The 27647-nt window shown below is 39.8% G+C and overlaps 1 protein-coding gene across 1 annotated transcript in view; it reads right to left on the bottom strand.

Annotated features, from left to right (window-relative positions):
- Window positions 1-27647, bottom strand: part of LOC149822406 (thylakoid lumen 15.0 kDa protein) — a 43998-nt gene that overhangs the window by 14427 nt on the left and 1924 nt on the right. Inside the window, exons 2-4 of the mRNA XM_089980826.1 lie at window positions 27125-27228; window positions 3098-3188; window positions 2941-3009 (exon numbers count right to left, since the gene is read on the bottom strand). Of these exons, the coding sequence (XP_089836952.1) occupies window positions 2941-3009; window positions 3098-3188; window positions 27125-27228 (264 nt within the window). The remainder of the gene's footprint in view (window positions 1-2940; window positions 3010-3097; window positions 3189-27124; window positions 27229-27647) is intronic.

Here is a 27647-nt window from a genome sequence, read left to right as displayed (position 1 = left end):
TAAAAGACTTGACACAAGATAGGTTTTGGAGTTGCTTTTCCTAATAGGTGTCCCTTGTGCTGTAAATAAGAGAATCATACTCATCTACAGTTCATGTGTCGAATCTCCCAACACATTTGGAAGTTTGTATGCAACAAATTTGGTAGAAGGGTCCCTCATCTGGAGCCTGTGCAGGAACTAGTTTGGTGGAGATCTAGGAATTCATGATATCATGAAGGGGAATCCCCTGGAGGAGAGAGTGATTGTGAATGTTTGGGCAGCGTGCATGGATCAGTTTTGTGCATTGGATTGGCCTGATGATACGCGCCAATCAGTTCAGATTTTTGCTAGGATCGGCATTGTTAGTGATCCGTTTTGGGTGGGGAAGAAAATGTTCTTACTTTCAGACTTGGTTCAGTTCCTGTTAGAGGCTTTGACATGGTATCATATGTAGCGTACTGTCAGGAAAAATATTATTTATTGGGTGTTTTAAGCAACAGCATGAGAATCAGCCGATTGAAGGTGGGTGCGGTCATTTGTTCAGCGATTTTGAATAGTCGAGGGTGGTGCAGCCTGCTGCCAGCAGCATGTGAAGGACGTGGTGCTTCCTCTTCAGCCTTATTTTTCTGTCTTTACTCAGAATGTTTCTTTCAAGGAGCTGTTGTTGGCTATGGGTTTTATTCTTTCATCTCTTTGTTCTTGTAATTCTTTGTATTGGAAGGATAAGCCACCGGATTGGCTATCCTCTTGGGATGATTATATGTAACTGAAGTCATTCATTATTAATAGAATTCGGGTTAACTCCCCAGTGTTTACTCTCAAAAAGGGTTGCATCTTTTCAATCAGACCTTGTAGATGTATTCAACATAGTTTATAATCATGTTTGGATCATGTTTTTGGACATAAAAATAGGATTTTTAAGTCATGAAATTTTGATATATTGTAAGCCGTTGATTTTTAAAGGTCTTAAAAAACCTACATGTACGCTATAATCACGTGATCCAAAACTTGTTTTCTACTAAATAATGTTTGTAGATCATATCTATAGGGTGTGATCAACAAAAGAAGTTCAAGAAATTTGAAAATCTAAAGCTTCTATTAGGTGGGAGTAGGTGCTCTGGGAGCACTGTATCATTACTAATATATATATACGTATACATATACATATCTGCAAAAAAGGAATATAAACTATGTCTTAATATATATATACGTATACATATACATATCTGCAAAAAAGGAATATAAACTATGTCACATGGGTGCGGGCGCGGGTGCGGGTGCGGGTGCGGGGATTCGGCACTTCCAAAAAACCCGGGTGCGGGGGTGCGGCAGGGGCAAAAATGTCAATATATATATATATAGGGGGTCGGGGTTCCCCTCGATTTTTTTTTTAAAAAAGCAGCTGTCTGCTGCTTTTTTTAAAAAAAAATAGAGCAGCTGTCAGCAGCTGTCTGTCAGCTGCTGACAGACAGCTGCTGACAGACAGCTGCTGTCAGCCAGCTGACAGAGTTGCTTTTTAAAAAAAAGAATCCAGCTGCTGTCAGCCAGCTGACAGAGCTGCTTTTTAAAAAAAAGAATAGCAGCTGACAGCTGCTGTCACAGCTGACAGACAGCTGCTGTCAACAGTTTCTTTTTAAAAAAAAAAAAATCGCAGCATAGGTGATAGGGCAAATTTTTAAAAAAAAAAAAATCCAAAAAAAAAATGGACTTAAATGATCCTGGTTGCGGTCAACGCACCCAGGATCATTTGACCGCACCCGGTACCGCACCCGCACTTGCACCCGCGTCGAGTCGCGTCGACGCGGGTGCGGCACCCTGCTAGCCGAATGCCTGTGACATAGAATATAAACTGTGTACAAACTCTTTTATATATATATATATATATATATATATATATATATATATATATATATATATGTGTGTGTGTGTGTGTGTGTGTGTGTGTGTGTGTGTTCTTTTTTAGATATATTAAAAACACAGTATATACATTGTTTACACACCTTTTTTGTCAGATATATAAAGCTTTACCTTTTTTGTTTTGGTCCCAACTATGCTAACTGGTTCTGCCTAGGCTCCAACCAGGTCTTTTGAGGATCTACCGCTTATGCAATAACTAGTGCTCTTAACTACTAGCTTCTAACAAGGTCAAGAATCAACCTCAGCATGAAGTGATAGTTGCTGCAACTGTATCCTTTATCAATACTGCAACTCAAGAAAGAGAAATAAACAAACCAAATTTCATGATTGAAACAGGTCCAGATCTAAAGTCATCGACTGGCCAAAACCATTCAATGTACTTGAAAAATCTATCACTTGCAGTAATTGGAACCACATGAAAAATCCACTTGCATTTCATGATTGAAATAGTGAAATCAGTAGTGATTTAATTCTTCAGGTCATTTCGTCCTAATTCCAGGGTCTGATATGTAGACCATGCTTCAAAAAAATACCCTTTAAAATCTTGGCTCAAATGCAAGATGAAAGGGAGAAAAAAGCAGGATATAAGCAGCTACTGTTTCATTATTCACAAACTTCATGTCTTCAAGTACACATTCATCAAGGTGTTGAATGTGATAGCTATCTTAACCGAATCTCAGATTCGGATTCCAGCCATGCTACAGCTCTGCTGTCAAGTATAGATTCAGAAAATCAATGAAAAATAGGAGAATTGAAATATGCCTCAACAGTATGCATACAAGCATGCCAACATTCAACATTCTATTTGCTGTTGTCACAAGGGAATAGTGACAACAGCAAATAGAATGCACAAAAAGAAAGCAAGTTTACACATAAAATGAAAATTCATTAAGGCATATAAAAGCATTTGGCATGACTAGGTTATATATGCCATGGCTCTTCTTCCATTCTTTAAGTGTAATGATCACATGAAGGGAGAGAATTTTGAAATCCTCACAGTGAAAAAAGATGCAGTCATTGAATAAGAAAGATAAAGAACCTTACCAAATGTAGGATCGGCAACAAACACTATAGTTCTTTCATCGACTTGCCAAAAATCTTTTATTGCTAATCCTGATGAAATTGAGACAGCAAAAGAACTGAAGTCAAAAGAAGTTATTGAAGCTAAGAAAACTCCAGTAGACTATACAATAAAAACTACCAGGTGTATCCGGGTAATTTTGCGCCAAAATTCGAAGTTTGTATCCTGTATTTCTCTCGATATCATTAATCTTTTGGATAAGCCTGCTCTCCTAATGCAAATTATTTCGTCAAGGGAAAGGAGATATCAATGAAAGAGAAGCAACCATATGATCAAAGAAAAAAAGAGATGCCAAAGGAGGCAAACTGTAAAAAATGGTAAAAAAAAAATTGATGAGATTATGCAGAAAAGGAAAGCACAAGTAAACCTGAAAATCTTAAATGAATACTGAATGCATTTACAAAGCTGAAGGAAGACCAAATATCACTCATTTGGCACCTGAAAGGACCAAATTTAGTCCCATTGTTTCATGGGTAGTTACAAAATCAATGAATAGCCTCTTTGATGGCATATAATCAGACAGAGGATGAACCTATTTCATCCAATTTACTGTAAGGATGAACATATTTCATCCTATTTACATACAATTAATGGTCAAATAGCAAGAGACAAATCCATTGTGCATAAAAGATCAGAATTATGAAAGGTGTCAGAAGCTGCTAGGGCTCTCAGGATTGACAGTAATATATATATATATATATATATATATATATATATATATATATATATATATATATATATATATATATATATATATATATATATATATATATATATATATATATATATATATATATATATATATAAACTTAGTTATTCTAACAATGTTTCTTGTCAAGAGAATGGCCCTAAGGGTACATTTGGAAGTGAGAAAATGTAGGAAAAGTGAAGGTAGGAAAGAAAAACGTATGGATTTTTCGACAGTTCCAAACCAGATAGAATTTTTCTTCGAGAGAGATTTTCTAAAAAGTACAGATGGAATGTTTCCTACCAAGAGAAAATGTTGATTTCACACACTCCCCACCGAGAGCCTCGTCACCGGCGGAGGATGAGACGGCCACGAGCGGCTAACGACAGGGCTCTCAGTGATCCAGCTCCCCGATTTCAACCCGCCGAGACCCCAAAGGGCAACCAAAAACAATAAAAAACAACACAACACACAAAAAGAGACGCAAAATCGAATAAAGAGAAGGAATTCAAAGATGGGTATCACAATTTTCGACCGCTGATGCACAAAAATGGTACCACCAATGTAATATCGTGTGTTTTTTCATGGTTTTTAAATTAGAAAACTATGAAATTTTGACCAAGTATTTTACTAAGTATGATAAATCATGGAAAATAACTTTAAATATAGGTGACGTCAGTTGGGTTTGGGCGTGGCCCAGGACCCACTGACAAGACCAAGATGAGATGATTAATATTTGTAAAACTTTTTGTTTTTAACTTTTAAATTCAAGCAAACATTGAGCGAAATTCAGGTTAAATTCGAGCGAAATTCAGGTTAAATTCGAGCGAAATTCAAAGGTGAAAATCAGGTAAGTATACCGTTAGATACGTCTCGTAATTCTGAGAACATTGGTAGTTCGTTTTTCTGAAATCAGGTTATGGTTGGACCGAAAATCACATTTTTCAAAAATGACCCGCCTCTATTTTTACCTTTTTCTGGATTGGATCGGATCAGATCTGTTTGATCCAAGTTGATATGGATCTGGACTCGGCCCAGGACCCATATTAACTAGGATATGGTCCAGGTTGGATCCATATGAATTTTGGATATGAATGTGGATCTTGGTTCCAAATTCGGATTCGAAATCCAAGTACAACCAATTTAAAACTTTAAATTCAATTTAAAGGTTAATTTGAGTAAGAATTCTGCTATGAGAGGACTTTCAGAGGGGGGCGACACCCTCTGAAATATTTTTAAATTTTATTATTTAATAATTAAATATTAAATAATTAATAAAATATAATAATTAATAAATTTTCAAAATTTTATTTATTGGATAAGGTGGAGTTCTACATGAAGTAGAACTCTACCTAGATAGGTTCTCTAGAGGGGGTGTTACCCTCTAGATAAGCCTCTAATTAAAATAATATAAAAAAATAAGAAGAGATAATAAGGAGAGGTTAGAGAGACAGAGTTCTACCTTTGGTAGAACTCTACCCTTTATGGGATAGAGAACTCTAGAGAGGGTGTCATCCTCTAGAGGAGTTTTTTGAGATAAAACAAAAAAATATAGAATAAGAAAAAATAAAATTCTAGAAACTAGATATAAGAGGGGCTGGATTTCTACCTCTCTAGAATCGTCATTCTAGAGAGAGTGGGAGAGAGTGAATTCGTGGGAGAGAGAGAGAGAGGAAAAGAAAGAAAGAAAGAAAGAAAAAAAAGAGAGGAAGGAGGAATCCATCCTTCTCATAAAAAATCCAACGATTTTTCTGGTCTATTTTCTTTTCTAAACTAAGGTCCGGGTTTCTCTCTAACTCTTACAGGAAGAAAAGGGTATAAATCGGGCTTGATGTATACATATTAAAGGAAAAAGGAAAATCTAGAAACAAATACATATATCAACAACAACAACAACTACTACGCCTTCATCCCAAAACAATTGGGGTCGGCGATATGAACCAACAAAGAAAATCATTATGGGTATTCCACATAAATCTTTCTCCTCCATTCATTTCTATCCAATGCCATGTCCTCGGTGAGGTTCAAAGCATTCATATCCTTTCTTATCACCTTCATCCATGTCTTCCTAGGCCTACCCCGACCTCCTATGTCACAGGGACTCGGCAAAACAGATGCCGCACCCGCGTCGACGCGACGCGACGCGGGATCGCGTGCGGGTGCGGCACCGGGTGCGGTCAACACGACCCTGGGTGCGGTCAACGCACCCAGGGTCATTTTTGTCCATAATTTTGGGCGAAAAAAAAATTCCCCCCGATGAAAAGGAGGAGGATTAGGGCAAAAAAATTTTTTTGCCCTAATCTCTCCTCTCTCTCTCCCCCTGAGCTCGAGCTCTCCCATCGCCGCCCCAGCTCCGCCGCCCCCAGCTCCGCCTCCCAGACTCCTCCTCTCGGCTCCTCCTCTCCTTTCGCAGGTATGTCTCTCACTCTCTTCTTGGGTCGGCTGGGGAGGGGCCGAGCACCCCCCCCCCCCCCCCTCTCTCGGTCTCTTGTTGGGTCGGCAGGGGAGGGGCTGAGCCTGCCCTGCTCCCTCGTTTTTCGGCACAGAAGGGGGCCGAGCCCCTCCCCCATCTAGCTCTTTTTTTGGGTCGACAGGGGAGGGGCCGAGCCTGTTGCTTTAGCCATGCGGCAAACTTGAAGTTTTTTTTTTTTACTTTTTTTTTATTTGTTATACTTATCATTTTGTGTTTGTTTGTGTTTTGTAGAGGTGGTGGCAGGACCAGAAGAGAGAGAGAGGGAAAAAAGAGGAGATAAAAAGATGTTGACGTGCATAGCATGCTCAAAGCAACTTGAAGTGGACGGGGATGAGCGTGCCACCCCTAGAGTTAAAAGCTTCGCTGCTCAAGTTAGTATGGTTTGATTTTTTAATGCACCAACTTATCTAGAAAAAGTGGGAGAAGTTAAGAACTTTCATCTTTAAGAGTAAAGATTCTTCTTGAGTTACTTCACTTTTCTGGATAACAAACGACCCATTTCTCGTCTCTTCTCGTTTCATCTTAAATGTTTGTTCCTTTTCTTAGTGTACCAAGAGCGCATCCTCACAATGTGTTCTTCTTGGAGGGAACAGGATCAGGACCTTCCGTTGTGGGATAGGATGGGATCCCGTTCGATGCCAGTGGGACCCACACTGAGCCTTTCTGGACCGGGTCGGTCTTCTCTTTTTTTCTTTGGCAAGGACCCGTGTCTCCTTGTCTCGGGTTGTTCTCTGGCTGGCTTTGGACTTGTGTCTGTGTGTGGTTGTGTTGCATGCATCAAGATTGCAGACTCCATGCGGGGGCTATCAATGGATCGGGTTACGGGATCAGATCCGTGGTTCTATAGATGGGTCAAATGGGTCTGTTTCGGATCGGATCCGGATTAGGTCCTCATTGATCTTTTGTTGTGTCCCAAGTCCAAACAGGACAGGAGTGCTATTCGTGGTATGACATGTCTGCTCTGAATATCCGACAGGAATCTCAATGTACCACAAAAGTATCTGAAGTCCAAAACCGCCTGGGGATTTTCCACTATATTAGTCAGACTTGGGGAACCTATGGGGGTAGTCCCTGGGTCTGGGTACGGATCTGGTCTGTCGTGTCGTGACCCTGTATCCAACTGGGTCCGACCAGGAACGACCCGATCACCTAACCATGTTTAGCCGGACTAGAGGTCCAGAGATTTCAGATCCACAGATCCCTAGGATCTGTAATTGCGTGGAAACGCACAGTAAGAGAATGTGCATCATCCATTTCTTACATCAAGGTGAGGGTGGTTCATGACATTTGAGGATAAATTCCATTACCCCACTTTGTGCACCAACGATTTAGTGAATGGGAGAATGACCAAGAAATTGGCAGGTCCCGAGTTGAATTCCAAAGGAATCAAGGATCAACCATTTTTTTTTCTTTTCGATTGCCTGGACAAAAGAGAAAACATCTTGTTGTTTATTCAATAATTTCTGATCTCTAATGAACCTCTTGGTATGAAAAGGTGTATATCATATGCTGGAGAGTCTATTCTGATTGATATTTAGGTCGATTTATGTAATTGCTTTACTTATTTGATTGATAATTTGATATTTAGGTTGATATATTGCATGCATGATGAATCATATTATGAGTTTATGACAATGTTTACTGTTAAATGTTAAATTGTTAAAACTTCAAAATTATATATATATATATATATATATATAATTTTTTTTTTACATTTTTGCCCCTACCGCACCCCCGCACCCGGGTTTTTTGGAAGTGCCGAATCCCCGCACCTGCACCCGCACCCGCTCCCGCACCCGCACCCGCACCCATGTGACATAGCCGACCTCTTTTAACTAATATATTTTCCCATTTCTCCACCCTTCTAACTGGAGCATCATTAGGCCTTCGTCGAATATGTCCAAACCACCGTAAACGATTCTCTCTCATCTTATTTTCAATGGGTGCAACGCCTACCTTCTTACGTATCTCCTCGTTCTGAATCTTATCTTTTATTGTATTTCCACACATCCATCTCAACAAATACATATATATATATATATATATATATTGGTCAAATCCTTAGTGATAATCGATTTTCCTATGTGCGCAAATCTTACATATATTTCCAGATTTGTTGATACCTATGATTTTAATTTTTTTTACATGAAAAAAAATAAAATAAAGGAAGCACGTAGATGTGTTTTTCAATATTTTGTTAATGTTCATAAGAATATACATGTAATCGGTAGTTACCGAGTGTATTTTATGTTGAATATATATATATATATATATATATATATATATATATATATATATATATATGTTAGCCCTGTCGATTTTGACATAAGCCTATTTTTATTCATGTTCAACGAGAATATCGACATATGAACATGCTCTTTATTTCTTCATGAGCTTGTTCCCTTGTTGAATATATTTTTGCTCTGACGATTTATCCAAAAATATTTTGGTGGATTGAATGAATCTGATTACTTGGTTTTCATAGTTGTTTTCTAGTTTATAGTTATGCTATTTTGTAGACTGTTATTGAATTCATTTTGTTGGATTGAAAAAGAAAATTTAAACATGCTTAATTGTGAACTGTTATTAGACTCAATTTTTTACCAAAAATCAGACTTGGTAGACTATATTATGGATCAGTGTTATTAAAAACATGCCTCAAGGCACAAAAAGCGCGCCTCGCCTCAAGGCGAGGGGCTTTAAGCCTTGAGGCGCACGTACAAAGCGCAAAAGCCCCGAGGCGTGCGCCTCATACGCCTTGAGGTGCACGCCTCAGCGCGAGGCTCGCCTCGCGCTGAGGCGTACACGCCTTAAGTTTTTGTGGTCAAATGAGGGTCAAAGCCCTCATTTGACCACAAAATAGGGTTTCGACTAGGTTCAAAAGCAATTTTAACCTAGTTCCTCCTTCACGCACGCTCTCCCTCTCCTCTCCCACTCACTTTCTCTCTCCTCTCCCTCTCTTCACGCTCCTTCGCCACCGTCGCCCACGTCGCCACCGCTGCGCCCGCTCGCTCTCCCTCTCCCGGAGGTCAGGTATGCTCTTTTCCACCGCTGGGATGAATTGATATCTGAATTATTTTGCTTATGATTCCTGTGATTATTAATGTATCTATGAAAGTTGAATTGAAAACGATAGCTAACCATATTGTTAAGTATGTGTTAGTCATCTTTTCTACTTGCTGAGTTTAAACTCTATAGAGATACTTTATTTTCTTAAATTTTTGTAACTGCTAAGCTGGAGGATACCCTTGGATGAGATTCAACTGTGAGAACCTGGGTTAAAGATAATGTGACTGCTGGAAGCTATCACATGAAGCCCTAAAAATTATGTAGTTACTCATATGCTTATTTCGGTAGAGTTATTATTTTATTTTTTTTCTTTGTGAAATTTCTGACGTAAGTTTTTCTGTTTATGATTTCAATTCAAGAAGTTATCTGTCAATGTGTGATTTCACTGACTGTGCACTCCAGGATGTTCAATAAGAACCTTCAAAATTTGACACAGTCCTTATTGAACACTGATTTATATCCATAAATCACCTTTCCGTTTCCATTAATATATGAGTAAAACATGATACGGTCCAAAATATATATATATATATATATATATATATATATATATATATATATATATATATATATTAGTCTTGTTTAAAGTGGGGATGTCAATAGTTCGAATATGGGGTCAGATGCCAATCGTATCTGTAATGGGTATGATTATATGTTTTATAATAGGAGACAGTCATTAATTTTCTGTTATCAGGAAAGTAGAATTGGTTGCCCACCAAAAAGTACACCCGGCTCGTTGGGACAAGAAATCAGGTGCAATCACATTCATTGTATGATAGGCACCAGAAAGTACACCAAGTTATTTAATTAGTTTTAAATTTATATATGTTAGATTCTTATTGAATATGAATATAATCTTTTGTGTTAATATATATTTTCTTATATGTATTTTTTTAGTTGAACAATGGGAAAAGATGTAGGATGAAATCATGGAGTTAAAGTTTCAAATCCCACTAAAGATCCCAAACTCATAGGACATGTAATTTGCAATTACTGTCATAAACAGACTACAGGAGGATCTATAGGTTAAAGCATCACTTAGCTGACACAAAACATGGTGTAAACATGTGCGAAGCGGTTCCACCTAATGTGAAAAGATTTTTTCAGAATCATCTAAAAGTTCTGAAGCAAAAGAAACAAGAAGAAGAACAAAACAAGTTGGATATTGGGAAGAGTGTTTATTTTGGAACAGGCGATAATGTGAGCAAAGAAACCAGTGGATCATGCAGTGATGCAAAAACAAGCACAGGTGGTCCTATGGACCTCATTGTAAACAAAGAAGCACGACAAACCACAATAAATACTGCTTTTAAAAGGGATGAAAGAAAAAATGTATGTCGTGCCATTGGTAGATTTTTTTATGCAAATGTCTTATCATTTAATCTTTGCAACCGTCCATATTTTGATGCAATGGTAGAAGCTATTGCAAATTATGAGCGAGGGTTCAAACCGTCTTCTTATCACGAGATCAGAACCTGGATTTTGAAGGACGAGGTAGATTGTACTCACAAAATTTTAAAAGAGTTCAAAAAGAAATGGCCAAAGGTTGGTTGCAACATTACGGCAGATGGTTGGACAGATGAAAAATAAAGAAACTTAATTAATTTTCTTGTGAACAACTCATCTGGGACAGTATTTTTTAAGTCCGTTGACATCTGGTGCAAATTTGTGTAAGTTGTTTGAAGAAATTATTAAAAAAGTTGGTGAAAGTAATGTGGTACAATTCATTACAGAGAATGCACCAAATTATGTGGCAATTGGGAATATGTTAACAACAGGAAAAACATGTTTTTGGACACCATATACGGCGCATTGCTTGGATCTTATGTTAGAAGATATTGGAAAGATATCAATTTTTAAAGATACAATGAAAAAGGCAAAAAAAATTACAAGATATATTTATAGTCATGCATGGGTATTAAATTTGATGAGAAAATTCACAAAGAAGAAAGAACTTCTACGTCCAACCGTCACTCGTTTTGCTATAACATATCTCACGCTTCATAGTATTTGAGGTTATAAGAAAGAGTTGAAGTCGATGTTCTTGCCTTCAAATTTTAGATCATCTAATTACTATAAGAAATCGGATGTTAAAAACATTTCTTATATTGTTCTTAATGATCATAAGTTTTGGGTCGCTATATCATATGCAATTAAAGTTACATTATCGCTCGTGAAAGTGTTGTGATTAGTGAATGCAGATGAACCTGTTATGGGATTTTTGTACGAGGCAATGGATAGAGCAAAGGAGAAAATTGTTTCAAACCTTGACAAGGTTGAAAAAAAATATAAACCTATTTGGGATATCATTGACAGACGATGGGACTTGCAACTTCATAAGCCTTTACATGTAGCTGCCTATTATTTAAATCATCATTTTCATTATGCTGACAACTTCAACCCGGATGGAGAAGTTATGAGTGACTTTTATGATTGTGTTGAAAAATTGGTTTATGATGCAAATGTTCGGTTGAAAATTACAACACAAATGGATGCATTTAAAAAGGCAAAGGGGTTGTTTGGTAGAGAGGCAACTGTTACAACAAGAAATTAAAAAGTCATGGTAAGTTTGCAATTATATTGTTATTTGTTAATATTTTTTTATGTTTTTGTTAATTATGACATTATTAATGTTTTTATCAAATTTTTATTGTTTTATTTGAATGCAGCTGACTGGTGGAGTTCATTTGGGCATGAAAATCCTGAGTTGATGAATTTTGCAATTCGAATTCTAAGTTTGACGTGTAGTGCATCGGGTTGTGAGAGGAATTGGAGTACTTTCTCATTGGTTTATGACTTTGTATTTTATTTTTGAAATACATTTTTATAAGTGTAATTATCTTATAATTGATTATCAATGATTTAAAATTATAGGTGCATATAAAACGAAGGAATAGACTTGAACAAGAGAAGATGAATGCATTGGTTTTTGTAATGTACAATATGAAATTAACAGAGAGAAATATGAGGAGGGCTACCAAAGACCCTATATGTCTAGATCATATAGACTCATACGATGAGTGAATTGTGGAGAAGAAAGATTCAGTGTTGCCTAGTGATCCCAATTGGTTGGAGGATTCATGGTTGGATCCGAACTTCGACATAAATGTCATTGAGCATGTGCCTATTAAAAAAGTCACTTCACCTCATGATTCACAAAGTGGTTCTAGGCAAGACAGGTCTTCAAGAGATCGAGGTGAAGCTATATTCCATTTACCTTGCTATGAATATAAATAAATTTTTTAATTACATAAAATAAGTATTTAATACATGATTTTTTATTGAAAGAAAAAGAAAAACAAAAGAAGTGATCAAGGATGTGGAGGAAGCAAGTGCAGACGATGAAGAGTCAGAGAATGAAGATGAAGGAGAACCTATTTATATGGATTCCTTAGATGATAACATTGAAGACTTAAATATTGATGATGACGAGACACAAGAAGAGCCTAAGCCCTAATTCATATCATAGAAATATGTTGCTTCATCAATAAAGCATTTTTTATTTATTTATAATTTTGGATATTTTTTGTAGTTTTTTTAAGTTAAAACAAATAATTTTTGAAGCTTACGCTTTACGCCTCGCCTCAGATTTTGGTGGAGCGCCTCGCTACGCCTCAACGCTTTTCACAACACTGTCATGGATTGTTATTAAACTCATCACTGTTGGACTGATAACCAGATTTTTTTGTATGCCTTACTGTGGATTGTGTCGAGCATATTTTTTTTTGTCATATTATTGGTTGACTGTTGGTCGACAGTTTGAAATCATGTTATATCACACTGTTTTTGTTGTTATGCGTATAAAAATATGTTTTGTTGTTAAGTATATCAAAAATGTTTTGTTGTTAAGTATATAAAAAGGTTTTGTTGTTATGTATAGCAATCTATGCCGCATGGGTGCGGGTGCGGGTGCGGGTGCGGGTGCGGGTGCGGGTGCGGGTGCGACACGGGTGCGGTGCAATTTCAAAAATTTTGGACACGGGGACTCGGCTATATATATATATATATATATATATATATATATATATATATATATATATATATACTCGATCAAAGTTGTACCCATTAGGAGACAGGTGATGAGTTGTGAAGCCTGATTCAGGGTTTTTTTCCTTACAGCTGTAGCCCAGAATTTTTTTTTTTTAAAAAAAAAAATCAAAAAATGGACCAAAATGACCCTAGGTGCATTGATCGCACCCAGGGTCGGGTTGACCGAGTCCGAGCCGCACCCGTGTCCACACCCGTGTCGGTGCGTGTCGGTGCGTGTCGACGCGGGTGCGTCGACCTTGGAGCCGAGTCCGTGTGACATAGATAGCAATTTGTTTTGATGTCAAAAATGTTTATTTTATGTTGTAGGTTGTCCACCATCAGAATTGTATATATGCTGCTATGGAGAATGTTATTACATTAGTATGTGCAGGTCTTGATGACACTTTTCATAACTGAATATTTTGCTCAAGTGTTGGCTGTCATCGAACCTGTAAGTTGTGGACTGTTAGCAAACTTGATTCTTTTCAGATATATGTGACTGTCATCAGCATTGACTCACCTTACAAAAATCTGTTTTATGCTGTTATATTGGACTACCTATGACTCTAATGGATGCGGCATGTTTTCAGCTGCATTTGGCAAGCTGTTAGGGGCAGCAGTGTTGCACCCTTTGTGCTGCCACATAGTGCTGTTCACAGCACATTATTGTGCACTTTTGGCAGCACATGCTGCGGGCAGCATGTTCTTGCTTGCTTTAGCACGGCTCATGGTGCCGGATAACACAAAATTTATATATTCATGTACACGGTTTGCACATGAACCAAATTTCATTGTGCACAGCCTTGCACATGAACCAGATGGGCAGTATTTTGTAACACCTCAAAATTCCAAACTTGTGAATCTTTCAGAAAACAGGCAAGAGACTAGAAAAAAATCTTTCCTTTCAGAGTTTGTTTATGAAATCAGCGGAAGATAATTCTTTTGTTGAATTCAAAAAGGCAAGTTGACAACTTTGGGCACGTTAGCTAAAAGAACTAAAACTCACAATCCATGTTACTTGCAAAACACTTAGAAAAAACCACTTTCATTTAAGAAGTTCCCCAAATAGTACAAAATTCGGATATCCCAAGAAAAATCCGTTACAAAACCCAAAAACGTCCAGGACGCGAGCTAAGAGCAGGAAAAATGAAATCTTTAAGTCATCGCCCGTGGTGTACCTAATCATCACCTGTACCCATAGAATGAGTTAGTTTCGCGAAAAACTAGTAGGTGCACAAGAGAGACTACATGAAACTGAATTGAGAGCATTTAATTAAGCATGTTAAGTAGTTTAAAGCAGATCAGCAGTTAAACAGGTAAGTCGTTCAAAACAGGTAAGCAGTTCAAGTAGGTAAGCAGTTCAAAGCAAGTAAGCAGTGCAACTGTCAAACGCAGCATGACGATTCATTTGATCGTAAGTTGTGAACTACTACGCAACAAGCAAGTCTCATGACCCATCAACCAGTGTGAACAAACTTTATGTTTCGATATTAATGGTCTGCGAGTACGCGCAGACAAATCGTAGAAACAACTGACTGGTTCGGGCATCTGTTATTCTATGTATTTTCAATAACCCGAATAGCTAGTTGAGTCTGCTCCTAAGGGGATGGCTTTAGCCGAAAGAGGATTCCCCAAAGGCAGGTACTTGGCAATGGATGCATCCAACTTCTGCAGAAGTCCATGGGATCTACCACCTATGATAATGTCTGGTAGTCCCTTCCCCTAACTCCAATGACTGAGGAGGCTGGATCTTTGCCCGTGGGGTGGTTGTTAACAACCTATCCATTGGAGTTTTATACCGATCCATCCTCTCCCTTGACAGAAACACAAGAGCGAATGAGTGTGTCAGGGGTAAATTAACTGACGACTCATTCTATATGCTCTGGTCTTTTGACCAAATGAGCATCTTACCTGTGAAGGTGATCCCATTTTTATGTGTTTACAACATTGTGCATTTAGCACTGTTCGAGGTCGCACGACCGTCTCATCCGATCATCGTAGTACTAGCATGTAGTGCACGACTACAAGTACTCTAGGATGAAAGGGGTATAGTTCCTCAATAGGAACGTCAACAAAAGTGTTTCACAAAGATGTAATGTTTCTCAAACTTTACTTTTGACATTTTTTATCTTTTGAAACAACCAACAGCTTGTGCAAACATTTGGCATGCGGTTTTTTAGAATCTCATCTGCTATCGAGTTATCTACATGCCTCGCATGACTCGATACCGACCTCGATAGACGGGATACGGGTTTCTCAACAGAACCCCCGCTAAGAAGTTTGGTCAAGCCCCAATTCGAGGTTACACGAGATATGTCAAATAGACGAACAAAACCAGTCAATCACATCTTTCCAAATACTTCGATTTGGGCAGTCTTTGATGCTTTTACGCAGCTCCCTAAATTCTCAAGTCTAATTTACAGGACTGTTCACTCGAAAAGCCAGGATCTCTGCTAGGGATCCCTCTCCTTAGACAAGGATGTATCATTAAGCTTCCAACTCAACTTTTGTCGCAAGAGGGAGAGCGGTAAATGCCCCTTACATCCTTCATGAGGATGCCTTTATAGCACATGCAATGAGCGAAAAGCTGAGCGTCATCTGCAATAGCAAAGCAGTAACGAAACATTTGCAAACGCAAGAGCCTGAGCGCAAAGCGCGATGGCAAAGTAAAGACATGACAGAAAGTAAAGGACAAGGATCGTGAAACCGCGTCCTTGAGTTAAATGTGTACTCGTATAAACATATATGATATATTTATGCATATATATTTATTTAATTGTCCTTTTTAGTTAATTGAACTCAATTCAATTGTCCAAGTCCTCTGTGCAATCTTCCCCTACCTTGGGGAGTTGCGAGCTTGCTGGCGTCTGCGGGTGTAGGCGATTGACAGCTCGGGCCGCGGAGCACGAGCGGGATCCGTTGTACGAGCTGCAAAAGTGACGATCTTAGCAAGCTAATACCAAAAATAGAAGGTCAGAGGCACTGTCGCTGTCCTGACGTGAAGGAAGCAAATGCAGGGGCATCGTGCCCTTGTGCACCTGCTATAAGCGCAAGAAGCAGGGGCAGCGAGCCCCTACTGACCTGCTATCAGCAAACTACGAGGAGGCAGGGGGTTGCACCCCTGGCCTCAGAAAGCGAGGGCAGGCAGGGTTGCGCCCCTGCCTGACAAAGTAGAAGAGAGGCAGGGGGCTTCGCCCCTGTCTGTCGAGCATGCAAGGAGGCAGGGACTTGTCCCCTACCTGGCGATTATGCGAACAGGCAGGAGACAAAGCCCCTGTCTGATGCCGGGAGAGAGGAAGGGGGCTCTGCCCCTGCCAACAGAAAAGCAAAGAGGCAGGGGCTAGGCCCCTGCCCGTTAGCTACAAAGGGGGAGGCAAGGGGCTTCGCCCCTGTCTGTCGAATACGCAAAGAGGCAGGGGCCTGACCCATGCCTGACGAACACGCGAACAGGTATATGGCGAAGCCCCTGCCTGACGCCAGAGAAGAGGGAGCAGGGAGGAGGGAGAGGCTCGACCCGCTCCCCTGCCGATACAGGGAGCAGGGAGGGTCTCGGCCCCTCCCCTGCTAAAAGTGGGCACAGGGAGGGGGTTCGACTCCTCCCGTGGCCACACGGAGAGTAAGGAGCAGGGAGGGGGGCTCGACCCCTCCCCTCCCAATAGTGGCACAGGGAGGGGGGCTCGACCCCTCCCTTAGCCACTGGGAGTGCAGGGAAGGGCTTTGCCCCTTCCCTGCAACAAGAGAATGTAAGGAGGGGGCTCAACCCCTCCCTGGCATGAAGAAAACACAAAGAGGGAGGGGGAAAGCATGACAGGGGGCCGTCAGCCTCTTGTCGGCTCTCCGAGGAAAAAGGGGGAAAAAATGGAAGAGAAAGAAAAGAAAAGGAGAAGAGGAAGGTGCGTACCTGGGGGTCGCAGGTGGCCTGGTAGTCGGGAGGTCTCCGACGAGCAAAAGAGAGAGAGAGCAGAGACTGAGAGGGAAAATAAGAGAGTGACGGAGGGGGAGAGAAGCGGTCGGGGGAGAGAGAGCGAGAGGGGAAAGGGGGGTTTCACTTTGAAACCCCTCCCCTGTCTCGCTGTCTTTAGAAGACACGAGAGGCGGTGGCCTCAGGTTGGGTCTGGATCCAGATCTGACCCGAATCCAAGTCTTTTTTTTTTTGTTTTTATAGTTGACTTATTATTTTCTGAGCAATGTAGCTATGTTCGGATTTGAATCGTATGGAATGCATGGTGTCATATACATGTATTGAATATTAATTGTGCATCTTATACGTTCAATTATTATGTTACAAATGTTCATGTCATACGCATAAAAATTCTGAAATTTATTTTGATGTTTGCATAAATATAATCATATGTATGTTTGAGAGTTTATACATGACTTGGATCATGTTAATGTGTGTTGCAAGCATCTGTTCGAATGTGTATGCAAATTGATTTTTATGTGCATTCTCATTGTGTGATTTAATGTGTATTGTGAACATGTTTTGAATAAGTGTATTGCATGAGATTTTGCAAAAAAGATGCATAAATTACTTTGAGATACTTTTGTGGTCAGATGTGAACCACCGCAGGCCGTGTAGGTCAGGAGCATATGTTACTCCAAAATTGTTTTTATGTATTTGGCCAAGGCCCGAGTTGGGTTTTGCATGTGGATTTGCAAAACGGTTCTTGTGTAAAGAACTTGAATTTGTTTAAAAATGTAAAAGAGACAAAGAACTTGAATTTGTTTAAAAATATAAAAGAAACAAACAGTATAATTAATCTCATTATGCATATTCCTTCCACAATGTGAAAATCTTGGATGTCGGTTTTGGGAAAACTGCGAACATATTAAAACTCCGTGTGCGATTGTGCCTCTAAACCCGATGTGGTGGTTCACCTCTCGACCATGATTTTATGGAGATTTCAGCCACTTTGCCTTAGGGTGTTGTTGTTGACACAACTGTAGTTATTGGTATACCAAGAAAGTGGTGTCAGTAGATGTTGATTTCTCTGATATCCCGACATTATATGTTAATTTCTAATATTTTGATAGATGGTGCTAATTCCTGATATCGGTCGAGGATCAAATGTGGAACCTAGTAATAAAATACAAATTATGTCTTAAGCTACTGTAACGCCCCAAATTTCAAACTTGCGAACATTTTCAGAAAAACAGGCAAGAGACTAGAAATATCTCTTTCCTTCAGAGTTTGTTTATGAAATCAGCGGAAGATTTTTCTTTTGATAAATCATAAGGCAAGCTGACAACTTTGGGCATGTTAGCTAAAAGAACCAAAACTCACAAGATTCGGATATCCTAAGGGAAATCTGATACAAACCCAAGCGTCTAGGACGCGAGCTAAGAGCAGGAAGAAGAAGTCTTGAAGTCATCTTGCAATCGCGTCATCGCCCGTAGTGTACTGATCATCACTTGTACCCATAGAATGGGTTAGTTTCGCGAAAAATTAGTAGGTGCACAAGAGAGACTGCAAGAAACTGAATTAAGTACATTTAATTCAGTAGGTTACGCAGTTTAAAGCATATATGCAGTTAAACAGGTAAGCAATGCAAGCAGGTAAATAGTGCAAACGCGTAAGTAGTACAAGCGAATAAATAGTGCGAGCGAGTAAGCAGTGCAAAAGCGTAAGCAATGCAAATGCGTAAGTAGTGCAAAAAGTAAGCAGTTCAAAGCAAATAAGCAGTGCAACTGACAAACGCAGCATACGATTCAATTGATCGTAGGCTATGAACCACCACGCAACTAGCTTGTTCTCGTTCCTAGAACGAGATCTCTGCATCTAATCACCATCAGGACATCATTTGTCGCCCACTACTTCTAGCAAACGCTTTGTCCTGAACAACCTTAATCTATTCTCATCTCTCAAAGTCTTACGCGGCTAATTGTCACCGGTTATGACTCACTAAGGCGCCATACTCTCTCAGAAAAGCTCACCCTTCCGTAGAAGGTCCAAAACATGATCACTAACTCAAATCGCTAACGATCTGATTCTCACACCTGAGTCATGCATGTAATTATGCTAAAACAGAAAGTCGAAACTATGAATTCATAGTTGGCTAACACAAACAATCTCAGAAGATCGTCACAACTCACCATAACTTTTTATGGTAAGCAAAAACACAAGATCCACGTCGGATCGTTCGGTCCGAGAGATATACGACTGGACAAGGAATTACCGTCTTAGAGGGTATACCTGATCTTAGACCCTACACTTCCTCACAGGAGTTCACCGTCTTCGCGGTTACCCGTTCGTGGATAGTGTACGTCCTCACAGAGAAACTCCCACTCTATCTGGGTCACTTGATCTGGGAAATGTATAACCTCACAGCGAAACCTTTGGGAACTCGATCCCCAACAAATGTCATATCCAATGAAAATCATTGCGATACACGCATCAACACAAATGACCGCTCTTAGGGTCGATATCCACTAATACAAACAACAAGATCAACGTCGAATCACCTGGTCTGGGAAATGTATAACCTCACAAGGAATTTCCGCCCTAGAAGGTATACCTGGTCTTGGACCATACACTTCCTCACAGGAGTTCACCGCCTTTGCGGCCACCCGTTCGTGGACAGTGTACATCCTCACAGAGAATCTACCACTCTAGTCGGGTACCTGGTCATGATCATACACGCCCTCGCAGATAATCCTTTGGAGATCAGGTGCTCGACAGACACCCCACTCAGTGATACATGCATTAATAATTGACTGTTCTGAACCATTGACCGCCTCGGGGTCAGTAGCCACAATATGGGCACAAGCATGTATATCATGCGTATACATCGTATCACTTCACATAGAAGCATATAATCCTACGCATCGTATTGTTGCCACAAGGAATATTGCAATCCTCAAATAGGCCCTCAAAGCATGCATAAACGACACATGAGAACGCGCAGATATGGCAATCCAGTTGATCCTATGGGCGAAGAGTAACTAACTCTATCCGTCAGCCAAACAAAACAACTGAATAAGGCAAGCACTCATAACAATGCTCGTAAAACATACAATTACCATAAAATGGCTCAGTCCATCAACAAGTAATTAAATTAATCGTAAGGCATAAACCATTGCATCACAAGCCATTCATAAGCAATCATACGGCAGCAGTTATATCACAAGCCACGCTTCCCCCTCGCTTCCCCATTTTTTTATTTTTTCGCTTCCACCTCGCTTCCGGTTCGCTTCCTAGGTCGCTTCCGAGACGGTTCGGAATTTTCTTCTAAGTGGTCCCACGCTTCCCCGCTTCCTAAATTTTTGAAAGTGCCTCGCTTCCCGCTCCCGCTTCCCGTATAGCTTCCCGCTCCCGCTTCCTCGACTGGTAACTCTGGATCTGACTACAATATGATCGTCACTTCACTATTGTGTATGTCTGCCCTTCCTACCTTTAATGAGTTACGAGCAAAATTAATTCAGTATGAAATGACTCTAAAAGGTTTTTCTGAAGAAACTCATGTTCATACAAATTCCCAAGAAGTTTTTGCCACAGGAGTGACTTATGGTCGAGGACGAGGGGGGCAATGGCGAAGTGGACACAGAGGACGTGGTTTGCTTCCCACTCCAAATATGTTGACTCATGCACAGGGACAAAGACCCATCCCCACTTGCTTCCTTTGTAACAAAAGGGGAAATATCAAGGCGAATTGTTGGCACAATCCAGAAAATAAAGGAAAGGCTCCATAGACAGAAACCAAAAGCAAGTCCACCAATATCAGAGATAGTGGAAAGATTAAAGATCTGCTAATATCCGCCTTGTCAGAATTCAAGTTGAAGCAGAATAATCAAGGCACCTGGTTTGTCGACTCAGGGGCAGCAACTCACGTGACAGGTTATGCAGGTAAACTTTCTAATCATATTCTTTATTTTGGCAAAAGCAAGATTGTCACTGGGGATGGATCCCACCATCTTGTTTCTCATGTTGGAAAAATTGTCATTCCCATGTCACATTCTACTCTTGAACTCTCTGATATCCTTCATACTCCCAACATCAAGAAAAATATTGTCTCTGTTTCCAAACTTATTGATGATAATCATGCCTCAGTTGAATTCACTCTCTTCTCTGTGCAGGTCAAGGACCTACGCACGAGGGAAACATTCCCTGAAGGAAAGAGACGAGGCAATATGTATGTCTTTGAAGAAGCTCCATGTCAGTCTGTCCGCCCTACTCATCTGGATTCAAAGCCTTCATTAGAGTCGTGTTCCTTCTCTTCTGCAAATGTTTTTAGTATTTCTAAATGTAATAAGCCTTTCTTATGGCATAGTCGATTAGGTCATTGTGAGAGTCATTTTATTGAGAAACTTGTCTCTAATAATCTCATTCTAAAAGAAAGTCTCAATGGGGATGAGAAACGTCAGAAGTGTTTCAGTTGTCTTTTATGCAAAAGTCATGTATTACCTTTTCATTCCATTAATAAGAGAGCTTCGAAACCTTTTAAAATAATTTGTTCTGATATATGGGGGCCTGCCCCAGTTATCTCTGGATCTGGGAGCAGATATTATCTAATCTTTGTTGATAGCTATTCTCGATACACCTGGATATATTTCATAAAAAATAAGTCGGAAGTTTTCTCTTTGTTTCAAAATTTTTTTTTCCTTAGTAAGAAATCAATTCTCTGAGTCCATCCAATTTTTTTAATGTGACGGAGGTGGGGAGTTCTCATCTAGTGACTTCATTTCTTTTCTTCAAAATAACGGAATAGGAAGAAGGGTGTCATGTCCACACACCCCTCAACAAAATGGGATTGCTGAGCGAAAACATAGGCATATTGTTGAAAGTGCCATGAGTATGCTTCATGACAGTAACCTTCCCATCAATCTATGGACAAAAGCCTTCCATTTTGCCGTACATGTGATAAATAGATTGCCTATGGTTGTTCTAGAAAATAAGTCTTCTTATTATTGTCTTTTTGGAGCTCACCCCAGTTATCATGATTTGCGTGTCTTCGGATGTGTTTGTTATGTGCACATTGACCGGTCCCTGAGAAACAAATTTCAGGACAAGGCTCAAAAGTGTAGATTTGTGGAATACGCAGACGACTATAAAGGATATAGGTGTTATGATCCAACCAACAGGCGCATCAGAATCTCAAGGAATGTAGTCTTTGATAAGCAAAATTTTGATCACAAAGTCAGCACAACGGATATGTCCTCTAACACAACTGAAGTTTACTATCCTTGGCTGAATTCATAACTTTTTGCTAGTTCTAATAAAGTTTGTCCTCTAGATTGTATGCAGCAAGAAGAAGAAATGTTTGAGAACATTGGGACATCGGGATCACAGAATGAAGAAGAAGTACCATCGTCAGTACCGGGCAGATACAAGGGCATTTTCTATTCTAGACAGAGAACAACAGCATCAAACCCTCTAAATCATGTCTTAGCAGCCGATCCTACTCCCTCCCATGCTCTTGAGGTCAGAAAATCAAATCGCATATGACATCCTATTGATAAGTGGGTCAGCTATAATAACTTCTCTTTGGATTTTCAGCTCTTTTTAACTGCCCTCAATAAGGAAGATGAACCCATTATGTATTATCAGGCAGTCACTTCTACCAAATGGGTAAAAGTCATGAATGATGAAATGCAGGCCTTACATGAATGTGGAACCTGGGAAGTTGTTTCAAGACCACCTGACAAAAATGTTGTCAAATGCAAATGGGTCTACAAAATAAAGTATAAACCAGATGGAATCATTGAACGATACAAGGCAAGACTGGTGGCAAAAGGGTTCACCCAAGAAGCAAGACAAGACTATGATGAGACCTTCAGTCCGGTGGTGAGAATGGGAACAATTTAAATTATTCTTTTCTTGGCTGTTGAACATGGATGGAAGCTGAGTCAGCTCGATGTGAAAAAATGCATTCCTGCGTGGAGATTTGAAGGAGGAAGTCTATATGGAACAACCCCCTGGATATCAAGAACAAAATTGTAAAACCCATGTGTGCAGGCTAAAGAGAGTTATCTATGGTCTAAAACAAGCATTTCGTTCTTGGTTTGACAGCTTCTCTGTAAAACCCAGTGTTTAATAAAAAAAAATCGAACCCGACCCGGATCCATACCCGAGCCAGCCCCAGCCCGTCGAACGGGCTTTCAGGGGCTGGCAAGAGGCGACATACAGGGGGCCGCCCACCCCCTACGCCCTCTACAAAAGGAGCGAGAGAGGGGGAGGAGAGGCGTTCGAGCCTCTCCCCCGACACTCTCTCGTCTCTCGTCTCTCTCCCCTCTGTCTCTGCTCTCCCTCTCTCTCTCGTCGCTGAACCGACGTCAGCGAGCCCCTCTCCGTCGAGGCAGCCCGACGACCTCTCTCCCTCCGGCAGCCCAGGTAATCCCCTTCTCCTCCCATTTCCCCCCCTTTTCTTCCTCTTTGCCGTCAGGCAAGGGGCTCCGCCCCCTTGCCTTCATCTCTTTTAGCAAGCAGAGGGCTCCGCCCCCCTGCCCTTTTTATTGTTCCAGCAAGGGCCGATGGCCCCTACCCCTCTCTAGACCCCCTGTCCTGTGTTCTGTCGAGCAAAACTCGACAAGGGCCATTTGGCCCCTGCCTCCTCATTTGGAAAGTCGCAGGGGGCCTTTGGCCCCTACGTTCTCTCTCTCTGCTCATTTTTCCGGCAGGGGCCATCGGCCCCTGCCCTTTCTCTTTCTAGTAGGGGCCGATGGCCCCTGCCCTTCCTTTAAAACTAAGCAGGAGCCTTCGGCTCCTGCCTCCCTTTTTGAAAACCCAGCAGGGGCTTCGGCCCCTGCCCCTCTTTTTATAAACCCGGCAGGGGCCGATGGCCCCTGCACCTGTTTCCTTTTTCGGCATGGGTCATTGGACCCTACCTCGTTCTGTTTCAAGTCAGCAGGGACCGTTGATCCCTGCCTTGTTTTGCAGAAAAGTCGAGACCCCTTTGTTGTTGTTTTCCTCATTCACTTAAATGCATACTTATAACGTACTTTTGCAGCTTACGCAACGGAGCCCGTTCGTGCCCCGCGAACTGAACCGGCGATTACCTACGCTCGTAGACGACCTCTTTCTTGCAATACCCCGAGGTAGGGGAAATTGCACAAGGACTTAAATAACTGAAGCTAGCTTAAATAATTAAAGGCTGAAAGAACAAAAATAGAAGACTTTCTATTTTAGGGAAAAAAAGGGATCCTTAGAGGAGACTCCCTTTTATAAAAATGTGAAACCCTCTCCCTCTCAAGTCACGACCGAGAGAGAGAGAGAGAGAAACAAGTGAGCGGGCTGCGTGGAAGGCTGCAGCATGTTCACCCTCAATGTCTCCTTCTTCTCCTTTCTTCATTGTTCGAATCGAAAAGGTACGGGTCGCTCTCTCCCTTAACGCAGGAGGTTAGCATGGGTCGAACCACACATGGGGTTAAGGAGGTGAAAACAAAAGTCAAAACCGATCTTGATAGGGTTTGTTTTAGCAGATTAAGAAGAATCACAGCATGTATGTGTTTAGGTTTCACGATGGGTTTTTGAACCTACCAAAATCTGGTTTTTGAAATAAAACTATTTTGGAATTTGATCGATGATCAAAATGGGGGTTTGGGTTCGTGCAACCATCAAATTTCTCGGCTCACATGTATGTTGTTAGTTTTAGACTGCTGATATTTTATTATTGTTGCAGGCTGCTGATAAATTTACTTTTGTGATTTGCATTGTCTAGTTTTGGCCTGAATCAGTAACCCTTATGGATGATGTCAGGCCCCAAGAACAAATATATATTTCTTTGTTCATGTTTGTCTCTATTGGATCGTGTATTTCTGTGTGGATTTTTGTTGTCACACTTTAACAATCTTATTAAGCATGGTCAGATTATCTTTTTAATTGCATAATCTTGTGGATAATGAAAAGTCCAGAAATTTGTCGGCATTTCTTGGTTTTGATTAGCATAAACTAGTTTTGTCTAAGTCTAATATTGTTCAGAGCTTGAACAGACCAGTTTTCGCATCCTTAGATTTTTGTATATTTCGATTTTTCGCATGCTCAGAATTTCGCATACTCTGATTATTTTTCCAATGCCTTGATGATTTTTTTAATCCATGATTCTTGTACAGATTTTAATGCATAGTATTAGTTTAAAATCTGATTTTCCTTGATTGTTATTTTTAACAACATATAGAGTTATATCATACCCAAATTTGTGGTATGATCAGTGTTAATGGGCATGATTTAATTGATTGCTTATTTCAGATTTCTGACGTGGTTGGGCTTTTGGGTTGATCCCAAGAATCTGTCCCAATCCAAATTGATGTTTGGATTTGGACCAACCCAAATCAAAGAAGGGACGGCCTTATGAGTTCGCAATGGATTATTCTCTAAACCAGTGTTGGTTGTGGGTCACCGGCTGAACAAAAGAATTACATATATGTTTCATCCTAAAGAATTTGTTTTCAGCCGTGTGGTTTGGAGATGCTTTATTATAGTAAAGATTTAAATAAACCTGTTTTTTTATTTACTCATCTTAAAACTAAATTACGATTTTTGGGAATAAGACCTTAAATCAATAATGGGTTTTAAACCTTGAAATCTGGATGTGTAAATCTGAGTTCCTTTCTTTTCTTGCCAAATATGGCTTGAGACTTGAAGTAACAGCTTTGATCTATTTAATCAACTAAGCTGTGAATCACATGTTAAAAATCTGGTTTTTCGGAAATTGATTAGAATATGAGTTTATTAATTCGACCAAATCTGAGTTTCATTTGAAGTCGATAAAACTGATTTGTTTTGGTTAAATCTGATTTTTTTTAAAGAACAAAGTTTATTCTAGTCGATTATAAAAGTTATGTGCATGCAATTTTAGCTATGTATATGCATCAGGGTTATGTCTCATGTGAATGTACCATGAATACGAATTGACGTTTCCCTATTTATGTATGATTGTTGTTCACCGAAATTTGCAATGTCATTTAATTATATTAAATTGTGTAGTGGTTATGTATGAACCACTAATGGGCCTTTGGAGGCGGATGCTTGTGTTGTTCGTAAAATGACAAGTTTTGAATGCATTGCAATATGGTCTCATTATGCTTCTAAGTTAATTGTAGCATATGCATTACACTATTGAAATTGACAAGGCAAAGGCCCAAATTTGATAATGCATGTTGATTTGCATAATTATTCTTGTGAGAAGAACCCTTAATTAATTAAAATCACCTAACATATAAAGGACTTGCTTGAGAACTTTACTATAAAGCCACTCTTTAAACCAAGGTTGCCAAACTAGGAAGCGGAAGAAGGAAACGATACGGGAAGCGGAAGCGAGAAGCGAAGTATTTTAAAATTTATAGGAAGCGGGAAGCGAAGTATCAATTTAAAAGAAAAATATTAAAAAAATGAAGCAATATGGTAATTGAATAATTACGAACAAGAAACAAATAAAAACTAAAATAAAATTGATCATTCTTATATTTTGTGATTTTTCAGTAAAAGAGTTAATTTTTTGTTAAAATCTAACAAAGGTGATTACTAATTTAAAGAAAGTACATGAAAAGTGAGTTAAAGCGTGAGAGAAAATACATGAAAAACATGAAAAGAAATGTGAGAAAAGCATATAGGAAGCATAGACCATGTGTGTGAGAAGCATGGGGGAATCGAGATTCCCATGAAGTTTCGGAAGTGAGGAGTATCGCGCTTACGAAGCGAGCTTCCCACCTACCTAAGAAGCTTCCGGTAACTCTGCTTTAAACCCTAATTTCTCCACTGGAACATCTTTCTATGTTTGTCTAATTCTTATTTTCATTACCATCTGCACTTTGTTTTCATTAATCAGATTAAAGAAATGTTATTTATATTTAACTTATTCTGCTAGATAGTAAAAGACCTGCTGCAAAGCTATGCATCCAGAAGTTCATAGTACATGGTCAAATCAGAATTGAAACAGAAGCAATAAAATCTTACCTGTCCTGTAGATAGGAACCCAGCTACATCAATGACTGGAGTAAACTCATTAGGAAGTAAACCCGGCTTATTAACTGCAATTTTAGCATCAGCAAATCCAGGACCTACAGGAACACAAGTGTATATGTATATTAGTTTCTTCCCGACCTGAATAAACCTGGACACATTCTTTTCTGTTTGAAGAAGAAATACTTATCAGTTAGAGAAAAAACTGCGAAGGAGAAAAAGGAGACCAATGACACATGAGCAACTTCTGTTTTTTTTTCAGCTTCAAGGGATTCGCCAATTAATAATCCCAAGAATCTTAATGTCGTCAGAGTTTGAATTTGGAAAATTTAAAATGCTTAGCATATGTGGTTGCCTTATGCCATACAATCCCTTAGAAGAATCTTCCCTCACAAGCAAGCAGAGGCCTCAACTGTCACACGCAGCTTCATATTTTCACTGGGATTTTCAATACATAAGAACATAATATATTCTTTCCTTACCATCTTTACACCACTAACTATAGGAAGTATCCCAC

Source organism: Nuphar pumila, chromosome 11, assembly GCF_984573655.1.
Source record: "Nuphar pumila chromosome 11, dmNupPumi1.hap1.1, whole genome shotgun sequence".
Taxonomy (NCBI): Eukaryota; Viridiplantae; Streptophyta; class Magnoliopsida; order Nymphaeales; family Nymphaeaceae; genus Nuphar; species Nuphar pumila.
The sequence above is the reverse complement of the archived record's forward strand: the minus strand, read 5'-3'. Positions and strand labels throughout refer to the sequence as shown.